This window comes from Sceloporus occidentalis, unplaced genomic scaffold (genome assembly GCF_023333645.1).
Source record: "Sceloporus occidentalis isolate IW3139 unplaced genomic scaffold, rSceOcc1.0.p SCAF_2, whole genome shotgun sequence".
In the NCBI taxonomy this organism is placed as follows: Eukaryota; Metazoa; Chordata; class Lepidosauria; order Squamata; family Phrynosomatidae; genus Sceloporus; species Sceloporus occidentalis.
This window is the reverse complement of record NW_028316982.1, coordinates 21,963,245-21,983,894: the sequence shown is the minus strand read 5'-3', so window position 1 is coordinate 21,983,894 and position 20,650 is coordinate 21,963,245. Positions and strand designations below refer to the sequence as shown.

The 20,650-nt window shown below is 40.5% G+C and overlaps 1 protein-coding gene across 1 annotated transcript in view; it reads right to left on the bottom strand.

The window, feature by feature from the left end:
* The window catches only part of LOC149318041 (cilia- and flagella-associated protein 337-like), a 183,011-nt gene that overhangs the window by 79,258 nt on the left and 83,103 nt on the right, over positions 1-20,650 (bottom strand). Inside the window, exon 10 of the mRNA XM_089508904.1 lies at positions 18,599-18,714. Coding sequence (XP_089365030.1) covers positions 18,599-18,714 — 116 coding nt within the window. The remainder of the gene's footprint in view (positions 1-18,598; positions 18,715-20,650) is intronic.

Here is a 20,650-nt window from a genome sequence, read left to right as displayed (position 1 = left end):
TCATTTAAACTATTCCCACATTACATGTGAAAGAAAGACTTAAGGTGGGTCTGGGTTTGTAAAGAACCTGTTTTCTCCATACTATAAGCTGGTTCAGTCAGACTTGGCATCAATGCATAAGTCCACAGCAATGCAAGAGAAAGAGTTTTATATTCTGTCCCACTCACCCTAATGCACAGATGGTAATGTAAGACACTGAGTCTGTACAGCTGTGGGCATTGCCCCTACTCATTTAGATCTGTCACTGACAACAGATCATTGTGGATTATATGGCCAGAGTCTACATACATATTTAATGGGAGTGCTTCAAAGATACCTGAGACATTTTATGCATTTGTGAAAGCAAACAGATCCCAGCCTCATGGAATATACTCATCCTTTTCATTTGTAATTGCTATGTGCCTTCAAATCACTAAGGTGAACCTAGCATGGAATTTTCTCCTGATAAAATGAGATTTGTTCAGAAGATTTAACATTGCCTTTTCTGAGGCTGACAGAGTGTGAGTTAGCCAAGATAACCGTGTGGGCTTCTCTGGAATGAAGACCAATATTTCACTTTCTTTTCTTGTCCATTGCCTCCATGTGTTCAGCTGAATGTCTGACTTGAACCTTTTGATGTAGTTGGAAATCTAGAATCATAGAATCATAGACTTGGAAGAGACCGCAAGGGCCATCCAGTCCAACCCCCTGCCATGCAGGAAATCACAATCAAAGCATCCCTGACAGATGGCCATCCAGCCTCCGCTTGAAGACCTCCAAGGAAGGAGACTCCACCACACTCCGAGGGAGTGTGTTCCACTGTCGAACAGCCCTCACTGTCAGGAAGTTCCTCCTAATATTGAGGTGGAATCTCTTTTCCTGCAGCTTGCATCCATTGTTCCAGGTCCTGTTCTCCGGAGCAGCAGAAAACAAGCTTGTTCCCTCCTGAATATGAAAGCCCTTCAAATATTTAAACAGGGCTATCATATCACCTCTTAACCTTCTCTTCTCCAGGCTAAACATAGCCAGCTCCCTTCACCATTTTTGTTGCCCTCCTTTGTCAACATCCTTTTCAAATTGTGGTGCTCAAAACTGGACACAGGATTCCAGGTGAGGCCTGACCAAAGCAGAATAGAGTGGCACTATTACTTCCCTTGATCTAGATACTATACTACTATTGATACAACTTAAAATTGCATTTGTCCTTTTAGCAGCTGCATCACACTGTTGACTCATGTTCAACTTGTCGTCTACTAGGACTCCTAGATTCCTTTCAAATGTAGTCTTTTTAAGTCAGGTGTCCCCCATCCTATGCATTTCATTTTTTCTGCCTAAGTGCAGTACCTTACATTTCTCCATCTTGAAATTCATTTTGTTAGTTTTGGCCCAGCATTCTTATCTATTAAGGTCATTTTGAATTTTGATCCTCCCCTCTGGGGTATTTGCTACTCCTCCTAATTTGGTGTCATCTGCAAATTTGATAAACATGCCTCCAATTCATTCATCTAAGTTATTGATAAAGATGCGGAATAGCACTGGGCCCAGGACAGAACCCTGTGGGACCACACTGGTCACTTCTTTCCAGGATGAAAAGGAGCCATTGCTGAGCACCCTTTGAGTTCAGCCAGTCAACCAATTACAAATTCATTTAAAAGTTACATTGTTTAACCCACATTTTATTAACTTGTTTGCAAGAATGTCATGGGAGACCTTGTCATGAAATCATGATATGCAATATCCACAGCATTCCCTTCATCTACCAAATTGGTAATTTTATCAGAAAAAGAGAAGAGAGATCAGATTAGTCTAGCATGACTTGTTTCTCTGAAACCCATATTGATTTTTTGTGATTATGGCATTGCCTTCTAGATGATCACAGACTCTCTGTTTAATGATCCGCTCTAGAATTCTTCCTGGTATTGATGTCAGACTAACTGGACTATAGTTGCCGGGATCCTCTTTTTTCCTTTTTTGAAGATGCAGACAACGTTTGCCCTCCTCCAGTCTGTTGGGACTTCTTCTGTTCTCCAGAAGTTGTCAGTTATTGCCAATGGCTCTGAGACTACATTTGCTAGTTCTTTTAATACCCTTGGATGTAGTTCATCTGGCTCTGGAGACTTATATTCATTTCGATTAATCAGATATTCCTGTGCTACCTCTTTACTCATTCTGTGCTGCATTTCCCTTATTGTGTCCTCTGCTCCATTTTCCTCAGGTTGACCACCCTTTTCCTTTTGTGAAAAGACTGAGGCAAAGAAGGTGTTGAGTAGTTCTACCTTTTCTCTGTCTCCTGTTAGCATTGTAAAAATTACAATTATTTTCAATTATCCAATAATCCAATTCGAAAAGGATTACATCCCTATTGTCATGTGAAATGGCCAGGTCATTTAGAAGTATGACAGCAAGATGAGAAAGGGTGTGTTATTTCTCTGTCACACACACATACATCCACACCAGCTTAGAGCTTTAGCATGTGCAAATAAATACAAGTACTCCAAGTGACACATTACATTTAAGACCTACTAAACTGAGAAGGTCGGCCTGCCTGCCAGCAGAGCCTTGCCACTGCCAGCCATAGAAGGATGACTGCCAGTTCTGCCTCTTCCCTTGAGTTTTGTTATTTTCATTTAAATGTGCTTGAATTCAAAGTCACTGGGGTTGGCTGCAGGACCTATTTTTAGGCAAACATTATGGGGAACTCTGTTTCTGAACTGCATACAGCCAGCCTGTGTTTCAAGTCTGCACAAGCAGAGAGCACCTCTGCCCTTAGGCAAACCCTTATGGATTGTTTCTTCAGTGAGGAGAGGCAGACAGAGGCTTCACAGAAACCTGATTGCCTTAAGGCTGGGGGAAGGGGGTTGAATCCATTTTTGCAAAGAAACAGAAGTGAAATAGACCAGGCAGGAATGCAACAACCAAACTGGATAAAAATGTATCCCTAGAGAGTGATTTTATACTTCACACAGCAGGCAACATTGTGTTTATCAGTTTATCAAAGCTTGGGCTGAAGGAGATTACTACACATGGATTTTAAGCTGCAAATAGAGCCAGAAAAAAGCAGCTTTGGTGATACTTATCACACAACACCACCTCTGACCCACAGCTGCCCCCCAAGCACAGTTAGGATGTTCCTTTTTCATTGACAGGGAAACCCATCAATGTCCTCCCAATCATGCTAGACCCAAGGCATGAAATGGCATTGCCACGTGTCTGCTCCTTTTCTCCTGTCCCCCACCCTTACTAGTCACAAACAAGATGACTCCTTTTTTTCTTTTTTTGCTAATTCTTTTCTTCTTCTTCTTCTTTTAAAAATACTTTACTTGCAATAGCAATGCTCCAGAACTGTGTGAATTTTTTTAAAAAAAGCATAAAAATCAAAGGGCATATGGCAGGGAGGTGGGGTTAAGGGGGAACCAGAAAGACAGCACAATGGTGGCAGTAGCAGCCCCAGTTGTGAAATTGCAAAGATGTGCAATAATGGCTGTTATGTATATATTTTTAAAAAACCTGATATGATTGCTGCAAGAATGGATCTCATGTGATAATGTGTGTAGTTTGTTTTTGTTATCCAGCTACAAGTTAACTCCAATTTACGACAACCCTATCCTAGTGTCTTCTTGGCAAGATTTATTCAGAGGAGGTTTGCCATTGCCTTCCTCATAGGCTGAGAGTGTGACTTGCTCAAACACATCCAGTCGGTTTTTATGGCTGGGCAGGGACTCGAACCTTGGTCTCCTAGACCCTAGTCCAAAACTCAGACAACTACACCGCAGTGGCTTTGGAATGTAACCAGTTACTTGTGGGAGCTACTGGAGGCATAATTAAATTACATTTCAAAACAAATATAACAAGTGGGAACATAGTTACTTTGCAGGTGTCATCAGTAAGTTTTTCTAGTAATTTTCAAGAGCACTTATAGAAGCATTTTTACATAAATTTTTCAAGTTCTTGCTTATCAGTGCTAAATAAGGTTTTTTCCCCAAAGGAGAGAAATGTTTTTAGCCACACAGCAAGTTACTTTTTAGGGCTGCAAACAACAACAAAATACTTTTTAAACTCAAGTAATGAAACAACTCACTTTTACAAAGTAACTTTGCAGGGACTGCTACTTACACACCTTGCAACAAACCTTTTCTGAATTACAGCTCCCAGAATATGCCCACTAGGAATTGTACTCCAGAACATTAGAAATCCTTTTTACAAGCTCTTGACAGCACATAGTTAATTCATTGTGTATGAATACAACATGGGATGAACACTATCAACAGAATCTGATCTAAAACATATTTCTGGAAATGCAAAGAATTGTACCTAGAAAGAATTTTTTGGTCAGTCTTCTGAGAGAAAAGAGATTTGTGAGCAGAGACCAAGTCCTTTAATCCTATCTAATCTATAGTTTATAAACCACAACACTTATCTTGGCTAAAGGAGGCTTTGTATAGCACCCAGCAAAGACACTTTTCATTCTGCTTAAACCTATTTACATTGATTTTCTATTTTCTGTGCCAATAACATTTGCTTGGTACCAAAAGAAAAGGAATTGGTGGCTGCAGCTGTGCAAAACCATATTGAAAGGGCATGAGGGAAGAAAAATACAAATGTTCACATTATTGTTATTCTCATATAAGATTTCTTTCTGCACGACTGTGATGCAAGATGCTGCATAAAGATGAAAAGATTGCTGCACTCTAGGCCCATTAGAGTGCATCTATTTATTTGTTTGTTAAAGTGAGATAAATATTTTATTAAGGGGTTGTCTACACCGCAAATATATCAGTTTATATAGATTTAATTGACATGGCTTTCAACAATTCTGGGAGTTTACGTTCAGAGGGGACTTTTTAATATTGCATTTCAGGCAGGAATAGAGAAATTGCTGCCTGCAGTTCACCAGCAGCTACAAAACCCCATTTTTATTACCACTAAAGCCTCCAGGGAGTGCCCCCAAGCCCCTCAATTTAAATGTTTGTGGTGGGTTTTGGGGCAATTTGCTCTCCCAAAGCAGCCAAAGAGCAGCTAAACCACATGTAGATATGGTATTTTGGCATGCCCTCTCCAACTTTCCCCATCAAATGACTTCTCAATTTCAGCAAAAAATATGATAAAATAGCAACTGCTGCCCCAAGATATACAGAACTTCCTTATCAGATGAATTCCTTTGCCTTCAGCAGTGGCAAGATTTAGAAGGATAAGGTTACATCATCAAATTATGTGCGGGTAATAGAAAACATTTGATAGTCTTATGACCTATCAAACTTGTACCTTTTGTTTTAGATAACTGCATGGCATGATTACAGGTAATGATCCATAATAATTAATGTCATCTGGTTTACACCTCCAGTTTATCACAGATAAACATAATCAGGTAACGTAAAAAGGTAGTGTACAAAGTTAAATGATCATTTTTTCATAACCAGTATTATGAATTAAAACAGACGTTTTACACTGAGATTAGGTCACATGAGGTGCCTTCCTAGGGCAATTGAGTGTCATTAAAGTACAAAAAAATATACATTAATTTATCACTTTGGTTTGAGGATGCAGAGGGATGCTTGTGGCTAGTCCTGCATTCTGTTCCAGAACTGCTGAAGAGGACATGTGCATAGAAGAAGAATTCTGGGCCCATAACCTGATGTATGAGAGTAGCAGCTATCAATTCTGATTAAGGAGTAAAGATATCAATGACTAAAAAAAAGCCCTTATTTGGTAAGAACTCATGAAAGACAGGAAAGCTCTCTGAGTGGACTAGGCTAATATTGAACAAAGTTTCACTTTTCATAGAAGTGACAGAATAAGTGAGCAGAAGAAAATAGGTGGAAAGATCCCTAAGAACGGCCCGATACATGCCTTTCTTAATATCCAGAGAGGTGGTGGCATTTTTTCCTCCGGAGGGATACCGCAGCCACCAAACCGTGTGGCTTCCCTGTGGAGGAAAAAGAATCTGAGAAAATCGGGTTCTTTTAAAGCCACAGGGGTGGCGTAGTAAGTGCACTACTGGTGCATTCATTATGTAAGTGCCACACGGTAATGTACGGACACCGCATGACACTTACGTAACAATGGCGGCTCCTGTGTACACAGGGCGGCGCCATTGTTACGGCACCAGCATATACTAGGTTTAGGGACTGTGCGGTTTTTGCGTGGTCCCCAAACCCCAGTACAGTGCCAGCACAGTGCTTTTGCGCCGTCTGTATCACACCAATATCAGTTTATATCTGAGTGAGCTTAGGATAAGAGGAGACTCAGGGTCACTGAAAACTACTTAACTCTAGAACCACTGCTTTCTTTAAAAACCACTGCTCTCTTTAAAATATCTAACTGCTGTTGCATTTCCAACAAAAATAACTTGACTTGACTTGATATTATGTAAACTGAAGTGAATATGTGAAGGACATCTCATGTTACATCTCAGGTAGCAAAATGACTTCCATGAGTCCTGCCATCTGGAAACTAGCTGAGGTAACAGTAGCATTATTTCATAACTCCAGGTTTGGCTTGGATAAAAGGAACCGCTCCCACACATGGAAATGCTTTTGCTTGAAGAGGTGAGTATGTGCTTCCTACACTCAGTGAGCCATAATCTCATATTATACATCCTACCTCTGGCCACAAGAATTATCCTTTCAGGGGTATGGCTCTATAGCTAAATTACTTGTGGGAGCCACTGGGGCATGGGGGAGGAGGTGGGAATTTTGTAGAAATGTATGCTTTTGGCTGCCTAATTTATGGAGATTTTCACATGTGAACAGGATAGGGACAGGATCACTCCCCTGTCCTTATCCCATCCTTAACCCATCCATGACTGTAATGGCATGAAAGGCTTTCAAATCGTAGCACTGATTCTGCCATTAACCTATCATAAAATCATAGAATCATAGAGTTGGAAGAGACCACAAGGGCCATCCAGTCCACCCCCTGCCATGCAGGAACTCCCAATCAAAGCATTCCCATCAGATGGCCATCCAGCCTCTGTTTAAAGACCTCTAAGGAAGGAAACTCCATAATGTGAACTTCCATTAATGCAAAATGCCAGCCAATGCCGCTTTAATGACAGGTTAATGGCAGGCTAATGATGGGGTCTGTGTGACGTCATCTGAAAGCCTATTGCACGATCACAGTTATTCACACTTCCTGGATGGGATAAGTATGAATCCCATCTGAAATCCCGTCTGTGTGATCACACAGGAACGATGGCAAGGACAGGAACATGATGGGATAGGGACGGGATGTCCCTTGTCTGATAATATCCTATGAGAGAAATCCAAAGATGTACATCCCTTTGTGGATGACAAAAAGTGTGGACAGTCATGCATCTACATGCATATGCTGCCATTTAATAATATGAGGCATAGTGGTCTGCAGGCAATCACATCAACAGATCACCAGCCCACATACAAAGTGTCTATTGTATAGGAAAACTCAAACTAAATTCAAATTTGAAATGTGATATAAAAACTTGTACACCTAGAGAAAGGAGCACAGGGAAGGTCTAATCAGGGATGTAATTCTTCACTAGCTTTCTTCTCAAATGTAGCAACAAAAAAATTCAGCAATTTTCCTCCCAATGCAAGAAAGTCTAAAAACAATGCAGTTTTCAAAGGCTATTTGCAGTTTGGGATTTATTCTGTGCAAAATTCACATCTGGTTGATTTGCACAGAAAACAGCATTTTCTGTGGAAGAAGTAATATTTCTATGCTGAAATATTATTTTACACACAGAAAATGCTATTGCCTGCACAGAAAATGCTGAGGTTTGCTCAAAACAACCATGGATGAAGTATGTGCATAATAAATCCAAAACTGTGAAGACACTCGTTAATACAGAATTTTTCTCATCAAGGGTTCTTGACACTAAAAAAAAAAAACCACATGTTTTTCACCCATTTTTTAATATTTTTGAAAATTCTTTCCATCCCTATACATTGTTGTGGCGTGCTTTCACACTATTTCAATTAATGGAGACCCTAAAGCTTTTCCTTGGCAAGATTTCTTCAAAGGAGGTTTGTCATTGTCTTCCCTTGAGGCTGAGAGCATGTGACTTGCCCAAGGTCACCCAGTGGGATCCATGGCCATGCTGGGAATCGAACCCTTGTCTCCAGAGTCATAGCCTGACACTCAAACCACTATATCACACTGCCTCTTTATCCCTAGACCTAATTGGCAAAAAAGACTGCTTATATCCCTGAACAAGCTCAGCACTTTGGATAGTTACTTTAAAGTTAAAACTAATACCTGGAAAGGATTCATCACCCCACTAATGCAGAAGTATAAATAAATTTATTATTTATTATTATTATTATCAGCCACCACAGTTATAAACAGAAAAATGCATGGTTATAATTCAGTGCAAGTCCAGTGGACTCACAGGGACCTTAAATTGCACCCTAGAAACTAAAGCTTTCAGGGAGATGTCAGTGCAAATTAAGAGCTCAGATTTTTTAAGAGTTCAGTAAAAGTATATCTCTGAGGCAAAACAGTCAAATAGACCCAGCCCTTTACGTTTCTAGGAAAACACAATCTAGATGTCCTCTCCCCAGATCCCTGTTTATTGTTCTCTTCTACTTTGATCTGATAAAGATGTCCATTTCCAGAAAAGAGCCTCCTTTCCCAAAGGGCTCAACTGTCCTAGTTCTATTCACTAAAGACCAGTAAATGGCTATGAGTTAACCAAACTCTTCTTACTCTTGACTGATCTGAAAACTTATACTCTTTTTGGCAGCAAGTACATCCCCAGTAATGAAACATCTTAGTTTCACAGATAGGTTGTCAGGTTTCGGGGAGCACACACTCATGTGAGTTAAGCATCCAGATAAGTTTAGAAACAGGGTTTGTGGGGCATAAAACACTTTCCTGCCTTCTGATAGTGGATAACTGAATGTTTCAGACAGAAAGAGGTATGGATTGTATTGCATTTACAATTCTCTCCCTGCTCAACATAAGTTGTTTGTATGAGTAATATGCTCTTGGCCCCTGAGAAACATGTTTGCTCCCTAAAACCACAGTTTATGACCTAGAGGAACTGAGAGAAGCAGAAAGAGTAGTCCCTAAATCAATGGTTTTAATGTCATCCCAACCCCAGGTCATGGAGAATGAGGATCTTGGAAAAGGAGGGGAAATTATCCTTTAGATGGGCCCCATTATATAGAAAGCAGCAAGCATATAGTAATGGATGAGACAAAATCAGAGTATCCTCCAGTGAAAGTTTCCTTCAGTTCCCAAATTTCTAGAATTGCAGTAAATTCAGACTTCAGTTAAGTATTTAGAAACACTGTTTAAGCATCTTTTAAGCATCTAGACAAGTAACAAAGCTACCAACATAACAAAGGACAGGTTGTTTATCTCTAACTGTAGTTCTTTGAGTGGCCATCTGTGAACTCACACGAATGGGTTACCCTGAACCTGCCAGATGCACTGTGCAGGCACAGGATAACCTCATTTGTGTGAGTCACAGAGAGCAGAAAGAGGAATAAAGTTCTATATGTGAATGTTTTTTGAGGTCCAACTCGCTGCAATGCTACCAGAAAATATGGTAGATAGTACTTGGGATGAGTCCATTGTTGTGGTGCATAGCAGCACCCATGACATGTAGAACTCGTACTTAGGAGGTCCTGTAAACCAAACATAGGTTTTTCAAAAGGAGATTGAAAGCCAAAGACCTCTAAGGTAACTTTTTCTGAAATGGTACCTGTTCCAGAAGCAGAGTCAGGGTAATGTGTGCAGTCTTAATACATGGATGAGATAATAATATAGGAAAGAAAGATTTAGATTTATTAGGAACTGGGGAAATATTTTGAGGCAAGCTGGGGCTATACAAAAGTGACAGACTCCACTTTTGCTAGGATGGAACAAAATTGCTGAAGCATATTTAAAGAAATGTTACAGAAAAGCTTTTAAGGTGAGCCCTGGAGAAAGCTGACAGGAGCAGGAAGTCATCCAGTTCTGGTTGAATCATCCCAAAGGGATGAAATGAAAATACTTCTGATTCTCCAAATCAGGCGAGGGTGAAACCAGGTCATAAACATGCATTAAAACACAATAGCCAATCTAGGTCTAAGGAGTACTGGAGATGGTGATCTTCTTTACATTAGAGAGAGTATTGTGTCAAATAAATCAAAAATGTTTAAGAGGTTGTCACATCCAAAGAATCACATTGACAAGTGTTGTTGTTGTTGTTGTTGTTGTTGTTGTTGTGTGCCTTCAAATCATTTTCAATTTATGGTGACCCTCAAACCTATCATGGGGTTTTCTGGAGCTGAGAGTATATGACTCACCCAGGGTCACTCAGTGGGTTTCCATGGCCAAGCAGGGAATCAAACCCTGATCTCCAAAGTCATAGTCCAATACTCAAACCAGTATACCACACTGATTCTGGGTGACAATACTAGTCACTAAAAATAACTTCTAAGAATAGACTATTGTACCTCCATCAAAATGCTTGAGAAGATCTTGACATAGGAAGTGAAATCAGGAAGGCATCAAAAGGATATAATAGTGTAACAGTAGGTGACTTTAACTACCCTCATATTGATTGAACAAATTGTGTTCTGGTCATAAGGAGGAGATAAAATTTCGAGATATCCTTGCCAAGATTCCATAAATTTTTAATGTAGCATAAATATACACCAGTACAATTGTTCTGGATCCCAAAATGTGGGTGGTAGGGCCTTGAACTACCTTGTTGTGCAGTGATAAATTAGCTACCAGCTCTGGTCAGTGCTTCTCATCAGTTCAACCACACTCACCTCTTGTAGCAGGGCACACACATTTCCTTCTCACACTTTTGACTAAGGTGGTAGATCAGAGATTATAAATTATGCATGTTGTGAAGAAAGTAGACAGGAATAAGATTTTGCCCTTTCTCATAACACTAGAACTGAGGGCTCTGTCATGACACTTAATCATGAGGGATTTGGACAAATAAAAGGAAATACAGAATATATTTAAACCGTGGAACTCACTGCCATAGTACATAGTGACAGCAGCCAACTTGGATGGCTTTAAATGGATAAATATGTGGTTGATGGGGCCACCAATGGCAAGTCAGAATGGCATCACCTCAAGTATGAGATGTAATATATCTCAATATAACACTGACTAAGGAATGTGTTATGAAGAATACAGCACTCAGGTCCTGCTGGCAGGCTTCCCATGGACAACTGATTGGCCACTGTGTGAACTGAACATTGGATGACAGAGGTCTTTGTTCTAATCCAACATGGCTGTTTTTATGTTCTTATGCCACAAGAGGATATAATAGGGAGAAGGAAGTGGGAAAGTAGACTTCCCAGGTTTTGAGATTGTGAAAGGAAACCCATCTCTCAGTCACACCACCTCCAAAGGTATGTTAGATGAAGACGCATAACTTGATGGGTACTCCCTGGGTTTTGGAGCCTGGGAAAAAAGGCAGGCATTTGGCAATTAGGCTGGGTTGTTGCAGAAAGAGCCTTTAACTGGACAAGTTAGGATTTTTTACTGTTAAATAATTGTACTTGTTTTACTCCAGTTCATTGTTAACTGCCTTGAGTCCCAGAGAATTTGGGGAGAAAGGTGACCTAATGTAATGTAATAAATAAATATATAAATAAACCAATCGAATAAGTAAATGTAGCTCAAACCTCTTTGGGTCCAAGTTTTTACTTATGATTAATGATAACTGTATGCATGCAGGCTCATATTTCTGGGCTGTCAAAAACAATCCTTATAGTTTTTAAAAGGAAAAAAATAGCATAATTAAGCATAATTAAGCATCATTTTGCACTGAGTGACAACACTGAATTTTACCTCTAAAGAGGAAGCAGCTTGAATTTGTTGTCTGAGATTTCATATTTATGGACAGAAGGGCTTCTAATTAAGTCCTGCCATAATTTATTCCTTAGCAGAACATCTTAGTGTTGAAAATATACATCCTATCCTCTTCCTGTCAGGAAATGCTGACGTCTTTCCCCACCTCCAGCAGCATGCAGACAAACACAAAGTAACTAAAGACCGTACAAAATCAAGGCGTGCTACCAATCAGAGCTTGGAAACATTTCTTTTTTGGACTATAGCTTCCAGAATCAAACAGCCAGCATGAGGATCCTGGGAGCTACAGTCCAAAACATAACTTTCAGTTAGTCTCAAAGGTGCTACAAGATCTCTCTATGTACTGATTCTACAGACTAACACTGCTATATCTTTGAATTCTATAACTTTTGTGAATCACCAACAAAATTGTAACATGGCACACAGCTGAGAATAGCCACATAAGGCTCTCAAACATATTTGCATGTCACGAGATGTCAGAGGCCTGATTCATTCATACCTCAGGCATTCCCTGTGATGGCATTGCTTAAACATGGCATTGACTTTGCAGCACTTGTGCTGAGTGTCTTCCATGTCAGTAGGATGGTGATTCTGCTTTGGGTTTCAATCCAACCTTTAAAGTAGCCATCCAAGTGATGGTCAAATGATGATATCATTTGGGCTCTAGGATAGCCCCTTTACACTGTATCTAAAATCCATAGTAAAATCACATTCCATTTATATGGAACCACCAGGCAGTACTGCTTTACAGTAAGAGACTCACAAACGGTTATGAAACATGTATACTAACTTAATATGATACTAGGGTCTATGACTTTCAGGAGGCACATTTGATATGATAGCCCTGTTTAAATATTGGAAGGGATGTCATATTGTGGAGGGAGCAAGCTTGTTTTCTGCTGCACCAGAGAACAGGATCCGGAACAATGGATGCAAGCTACAGGAAAAGAGATTCCACCTCAAAATTAGGAGGAACTTTCTGACAGGAAGGGCTGTTTGATGGTGGAACCCACTCCCTCAGAGTGTAATGGAGTCTCCTTCCTTAGAGGTCTTTAAACAGAGGCTGGATAGCCATCTGTCGGGGATGCATTGATTTAGATTTCCTGCATGGCAGGGGGTTGGACTGGATGGCCCTTGTGGTCTCTTCCAACTCTATGATTCTATTATTGTTTCTGGGGTCCTCTAATCACTACAGGACCTGAGAAACCCATGTGCTTCCTGAAATTTGTCCTCCTAATGGAAAGTGTAATGGCCCTTTGCATTATTTTACACCTCAGTTCAAATTTGGTAAGTTTATCAGGTACCAAATAAAGTTATTTCAAAAATCCCACCAGATCTATGATGTTGGACATGCAACAAAGGTTATTACTTAAAGATTTAACAAAGTCTTAAAGAGAGGTAGAGTGATATGGTTAAGTAGTCATGGTGTAGTGGTTTGAGTGTTGAACTCTGGAGATCAGAGTTTGATTCCACACTCAGCTGAGGAAGCCCACTGGGTGACTTGGGTGAGTCACACACTCTCAGCCCCAGAAATCCTCATGATAGGTTTGCTTTAAGGTCTCCATAAATCAGAAATGACTTGAAGGCATACAACAACAATAATCTGGAGGGACCCAAGTTTCCTCATTTCTCATCTGCTAACCTAACCTCTTCGAGATGTGAACTGATACTCTTAGGGATCTTTCTTTTTTTTTTCTTCCCAACCCCTTGTTCTAATAAAAGTAAAACTAACTTAGGCGCATTATAGACGGGCCCATGAGGCGCCGTCGTTACGTGTGAGGGGCAGCGCTTCCTGATGCGCCTTGCCCCTCGAGCGTAATGAGTGCGTCAAAATGGCAGCGCCCTATACAGATGGGCACCGCCATTTTGACGTCATGGATGCATAGTGTCCAGATGTCGTGCGGCAGAAGTTATGCCGTGAGTGCACGCCTCACACCTGGCGGCACCACTTCTGGGGCACAGAAAGAAGCACCATTTTGGTGCTTCTTTCTTGCTGTGCCCAGGAACTGCACAGTTTACTGCTGCGGTTCCCGGATGCAGCAACCGGCAGCGACGCGAGACCGCCCGTATTGGGCGGTCTGTAACGCGCCTTAGTTCAGTTTTAGCTTAGTAAGCTTAGAGAGCTTGCTTCTTTAGCCACTGTTGTCTATTCCTTAATAAGAATTGCTAGGCACTGCTCACATGCATGTCACATGTGCTTCCAGTTTATCATCTCCTTCCTTAAATGAAACAGAGATATCTCAGAAATTTCCAAAGTGATTGCTGAGGTACATTCATGTGCTCCAGTCTTCAAAACTATTTAACACTGCAATAATAGGTTCAGTGGAAGTGCTATGCAGTCTCCAGGAAAATTAAATGAACAGTCATATCTAAATTAATCAATTACTATGCAAAGAGATCTTGAAGCGCCTTTGAGACTAACTGTATGAAAAAAATTGTACATAAGCTTTCATAGATTTGGCCTGTTTCTTCAGATGCATGGAGTAAAGTGATGTCCAGAAAGGATCTTTATAATCAGATCATATGGACATGAACAAATTGTATGTATAGTGATAGGTTGGCAAGTTCAGTTTGAATTATGGTCATTGAAGGACAAAGACAAGAGGGAAGATGTTTCCTAAAACCAGGGTGGATGGGTATCCATATGAATGGTGGAGGGAGTTTGGGAATGTGGTGTGTGCAGGCTGAGAACCAGAAAGGAGATATTTTAAACTAGCTAATAGTGCCCAGTGTTAAAACAATATGTGTAGTGTGGCAGAAAGCTGTAGTCTTTGTTCAACCCACTGTTGATAGAAAAAAGTCTGTGAATAAAATGTAATTTGTAAGTTTTCTTTCCATTCTTCCTTTGTAATTTTTCTGTTCAAGGACTACTGTCCTGAGGTCAGAGATGGAATGCCCAAGAAGACTTAAGTGTTCTGCAACAGGCTTTTGTGCATTCCTATTCCTAATATCTGATTTATGTCCATAGTTAGTATCAAAAGTGCTACAGGATCTCTTTGCATACTGATATTCCAGACTGTTAGTATGAATTAATCAATTAGAACTGGCAAAACAATTTCTGAGTATTCCTTACCTCAGAAAACCGTATGAAATTCATGAGGTAACTATAAGTCAACAGGTGACCTGAAGACACAAACATGCGCAAGAAAGACAGAGAGCTGAAAACTACTTTTTACTGGTATGATGACCTATTATTGAATTGGCCTTGGAGGCTAGAAAGGCTAGAAAGATTCTGAAGGTCTGTCCATTATGTTGGCAGCATGACAATCGAGGAGGGCTACTGTCTGGGACATTTTTAAATATCTTACAAAGCCAGGGCAGGAGCTATAGTGTGGGGATGAGATCTTTCAGATTAGATTGGGGTCTGATTAGGGGGTAGCATAATGTTTATTTGCCTCCCACACAAGTGAAATACAGTAAGTTTGTCTATTGGCCAAATTTTGTGAGTGTCACATACAGCTTGCAAACATATTATATTAATTGCTTGGATATATTATAATTAGTGCTGCATTAATACATCACTCAATCATGCTTCCTGAGAAAGAATACTTTTTGGTATTCTTTCCTTTGAGTTAGGTAACTCTAACTCTTCTCTTTTTAATAATCTTTTCTTCTTTTAATAATCTCTGTTTAATAATCTCTCCTTGATAGCTTCTCTTACTCACCCAAAACCTACCTCAGCCAGACTAGTCAAAGTGTCATTTACACTTTACTACCTTTCTCCAAGATGGACTTGTCAGGATTTGAAGGGTTAAAACACAGCACACAGGGAAATGCTTGATGTGTGTGTGTGTGTGTTTGGCCATGAGCATTCAGCACAGTGGCAAGGCTGGTCATCCACAGCTGATGCTCATTGGGCCAAGGACACTTCAATATCCAAGTGCACGTAGCCATGGATGATGAAACCATGTGTCTGGGTTGCACAGGAGACACATGACATGGTTACACACCTGAACTCACTGGGTTTGGGAGACCACATGGTCTGGAGACTATATAAGCCCAGGGGTTGCAAGGGTGTGGTGTGGGTTTGAAGTAGGAGTTGGATTAGTATGTTTTGGAGTTTTAGAGATCTGGTTTTGTATTATAGCCCTGTTAATAAAGAGCACTTTGGGGACTTTTGTTTCTCTGGTGGTTTATCAGAAGAAGCTACAGCATCGGTTTGCTGTGTGTCCCTGGAGGTTCCTGCATTGCTGCAGTTCCTGGAAGACATCCAGTTGCTGTCATCCCAATTGGACTCTGAGAGCCACGCTTCGGCTTCTGGAAATTTGCCAGCTCTGCTCCAAGGGTCTGATTTAACCCCAGGACTCGTTTGAGTTGCTGGCAAGGTTTGTTGGACCCCAGCAGTTGCGCTGACAGGACTTGTGTGTCCATCTTGCTCCTATCACATTCTTCATTGATTGGTATTTGTTGCACCTCCCCTGCCTTTCTCTCTTCCTATGTCTTATCTTGCATTCTTATTCTCACCTGTTAGTCTACCTTTCCTATCTGTAAATTAAGCAAACATAGAAATCTACCTTAGACAGATTCTTGGTCAAGCATTGCCAACTCTGACAGCCGCTCTTTAGGGTTTTGAACATTATTCTTTCCTTGTCTAACACCTGAAGATCCTTGATATTACCTGGGATCCTTTCATACTAGATAATCTAGCATGATAATTCCACTTTAACTACCAGTGTTACACCCTACGGAATCAGTTGGTATTAATGCCATTTCAATGTTCATAATGTACTTCTTCTGCCTTTTTTCTAATAAACCACTTAAATATCCCATTCTCTTTAGTTTGTATTAATTACTTCTTTCTCCATCTGGGTGTGTCTTAAATGCTGTCATAGCATAACATGATCTCAACACATGTTGTTCAGTTATATATAAGCCTAGCCATATATATGTGGACATACCACACTGTAACAAATTACATAGAATCAGAGGAAGCTGCCTTCAACCAGGTCAGAATGTTTGTCTGTCTAGTCCAGGGGTGGGTACTGGGGAGTCTAATGCAGGCTTTGTGACTCCACTGACTTCAAATCCCTAGAACCCCACAGCAATTTGGCCAACTGCCCCTTTTTATAGCCAACCCACTCCAAAAATATTTAAATACTGTATACAGTCAAACATGCTTTCACAATAGGAACATATTAGCAAAAGGTCCATATTCATCTTTAAATAAAAGGGCAAAGAATAGTTTGACTGTTGGGGGTAGCCTCTGACTACTGTTTTAGTTATGATGAGATATAAAATAAACACAACTAACATTTCTAAAATACACTGGTGATATTTTGTTGTTATTGGGTATTGCTTCATTTTCTTTGGTAGCAATGTAGAGCATATTCTTTGGATCCCTCTAATGGTGTGCCAGAGGCCACAGAAATGATAAGAAACCCACCTCTATAGTCAGAGACAGAGCTACCATCTTAAAGAGGGGAAGATCCAGTTTAAGATTTCATTTTGGAACTTGTCTGTTTAAGGTTGCCAGGTCTCAGGGAAATGACAAAACTCTCTGGGAATTTTCATGTTTCTCCAGAAGGAGAGGCAAATCTCAATGGAAGCAGTGCTGGAGAAGGAGAACATTTATAAACATCTCCTAGACATCACACTGCTAGCTGATTTTCCCACTAAGGAGGGAAGGATAATTCCACCCCTGAAGCCTCCAGAAGTGATGTCTCATTTTAATTTATTTTGTGAAATTTCCTTTTCAAAACAAGTTTATTCATAATCAGAAGTAGATTCTGAATTCTTCCCCCCCCCCTCTCCATTTTCTGTGTGTTGGGGCTCAGAGAGGAGGGAACAGAACAAATAATGTTCCATGGTGGAAAACTTACTGCTTCCCAGGTCCCCAAAGACTCCTCTCTCCCACTCTATGAATTAGGAATTCTGACTTCAAGAAGAGGGGAATAAAGTATATTGGTCTATTCAGGTTGGTGAAAGGAAAATGCATTGAATCCACACTTCTCTCAGCCTCTGACCATGAGGCCAATAGAGGGAAAGATTTAGACCAGCTCTCCAGCCCTTTCATCAAAAACAAAAGACTTATGGAAGGGTAAGCTCTGTACTTTTAAAAAGCCCTCATTACTTCTACTCTGATGAAAAGAGGCCGACAGGACCTTGGACAAATCTGAGGCTTTGTCCTTCCCTTTAGAATTGCTCTTTTAATCTTGAATATAACCAAGAACATTTCTTCTAAAACCTCATAGAGAAACGTGTCTCTCTCCCTAGTGAAATCTGAAATGGCGTCCCTGATCAAGACAGATGAGAGCCTTTTTTTTGCAATGCTACACCCTTGAGCAGCCCATCCTTTCTAACCTGACACACAGACTATGCTAAATCTTTTCTTAGATTCAGTTATCAAACAGCCCTTGAATAACGGTGACAGCCTTGAAAGATAAGTACTAGCAGATTTTATCTGCAGAAGAGGGAAGCAAGAGGTACACTTTTATGGCTTGCAAACTTTCCTGCATTGTAGGTTGAGGATGGACATGTTTGGCATGGTTGAGGCCACATTTTCAGCTAACACAGACTGCACCAGGACAAGGAAGGATCATCATTCCAATAAAAAGGTGCAAAAATTCAATAAAGTAAAGTCACAAGTGGCCATGGTTTGATGTGGGGATTGGAGGGCTAGCCTTTGGAGGACCTCCGTGTAGGAACTGACATTCTTGGAGCTGTCCAAGAATGAAAGCCCCAGTTTTTGGTGGGAAATCAATTTGGTACAGGGGAGGGTCTGTGGATACCTGAAACTGACAAATGTATCATTGGGGGCCACATGCAGCCCATAGACATCACATTGATCACCCCTGTTTTAGTATAAAACTGATATTACCTGTCCCATCCTAGGACTAGTATAGTCCAGCTTAGTACTAAGATCTGAGAGATTTCTACAGCTCTGTCTCTTCCTGCATTGAGTTTATGATGACAGTGTCCATTGAAATCCCAAACCTGCAATTTAAATCAGGGAAAAAAAATTAAATATTTTCAAGCAACAGATGTCCAGCTCAACATACAGAGTTTGTGGCTTGCATATGGCTTGCTATCACTTTTCACCGGTCATCACAAATCTCCATGGTACATTCAAACTAATGGAAAATAAGACACAACTTATACAAGTACTGTTGCTTTAATGGAACTTTCATTTTTGTCCAATTTGGATTGGATTAGAACATATCACACACAGTACATATCGATGAATAAGGAACTTTGGAACATGTAGGAAAAAGGTCACCGTTTGACTGAACAAGAAAAGATCCTTTAATAGGTGGAAAAGTATAATTTAGAGATGGTGATGATGTTTGCCAGGCTCAGCCTGGATGTGGACTTTCTCTGAGAAGAAAACCCTGAATTTTTCTCTGCTTTGGATTAAAATAATCTCCTAAGCATTAAACTCCAAAATCCCCAAATGACAATTTGCTGCAGATATAAGAACCCTTTCCCCTTCCAGAGAACCATTTGCTCCATTTTCTCAGTGGGAAGTGGACTTTGGGGCTGTACAGACAGCTCCAAAGGGATGGCATGCAGCCGCCCATGTTTCAGCCCAATCAGGGCCAAGGCAATTGCATGCTGTGGCTTTGATCTGGTCTTTGCAGGGTGCAAAAAAGGAGTTGCAAAAAGTGGTTCCTTTTTGTGTCCTGCAAATGGTGCACTAGCTGCGTTGCTGTGGCTTGGCGGCACTCCTTTGGGTGCAGCATCACACCACTCTGGGGACAGAGCCGGAGCATGTGTCATGGAGACACTAGGCCCTGACTCTACCCCTAAGCTGGCCCAAATGGCCGGTCTGAACAGCCCCTTTTCCACTAATTTATAGAGGTTTTTAGCTGATATAGCTTGTCTCTTGAGGCAAGATTTCCCTTTATCCAACAAGATGTCATTCACCAGGCAGGAATCTCTCTGGTTTAGAAGTGATCCCGAACTGTCAAAACAGAAGGCAAGCATTCAGTTTTGATTTTGGCTTGGATATAAGCCAACCTATTTCCTGCTTTGGGTTTGGGGTGGAGGGAATGGTTTAGTTTATTTGCAAGCTAATCCGGTGCAGGCTATTGATGGTTTATCTCTCTAGTATGAGGAACAATTCCTCTGGTATGAAGAACAACTAGAAACAATTCCTTTTAGGTTGACAATTGCCAGAAAGAGCAATTGGTAATATGAAAATAAAGGATGGGCATTTATTTTGGTCTTTGCTGACCAGGGTGGGTATACACATATCTGATATGCAAACCTTTTGCATGTTTGAGAGTTTCTGTTCAATCAGAACCTACAGGACATCAGTGCTCTGCAAAGCTTGGAAGCATTACTTGTGGACTACAACTCCCTGTATGTTCCAGTAAGAATGTTAGCTGGATAATGCTAGGAGCTATTATCCTGGAAAATAACTTTTCTGAACTCTGATGCTGTAACATCCCCTCCAGTTTTGCCATCCAAGGCTGAGCTTGATTATCACCAAAGGAAAAACAGAGCTTTGGAAAGTGTCCCTTCCCCCCCCCCCTTCATAATGCAAGTCCCAGAATTTTCATGACAAGCATGCAACCTCTATAAACTCCATAGGTTACTCAGGGAGAGGATAATTGGCTGTTTTTCACCTTCTTCAGTCATGAATATTTTTAATGTTTTAATGAGATATTATTAATCTTATAGGTCTATTTGAATGTTAGTAAACAGCAGGCCAGAGTAAAAATTGTAACTCCTATCAAACTAAAAGAAGATATGTGTTCTGGGCTTTCAATATAGTTTGGTGTCAATTGAACCAGAAACTGCTGGAGAGCTGGATCTGAAATTGCAGTTCTGCCTAGTTCTCAAAACAATATGCTATGATAATTTTTTTTAAAAATCATTTGGGAAAGAAAGAATTTTTAACTCTTTAAAATACAAGCAGCCAGTTCTA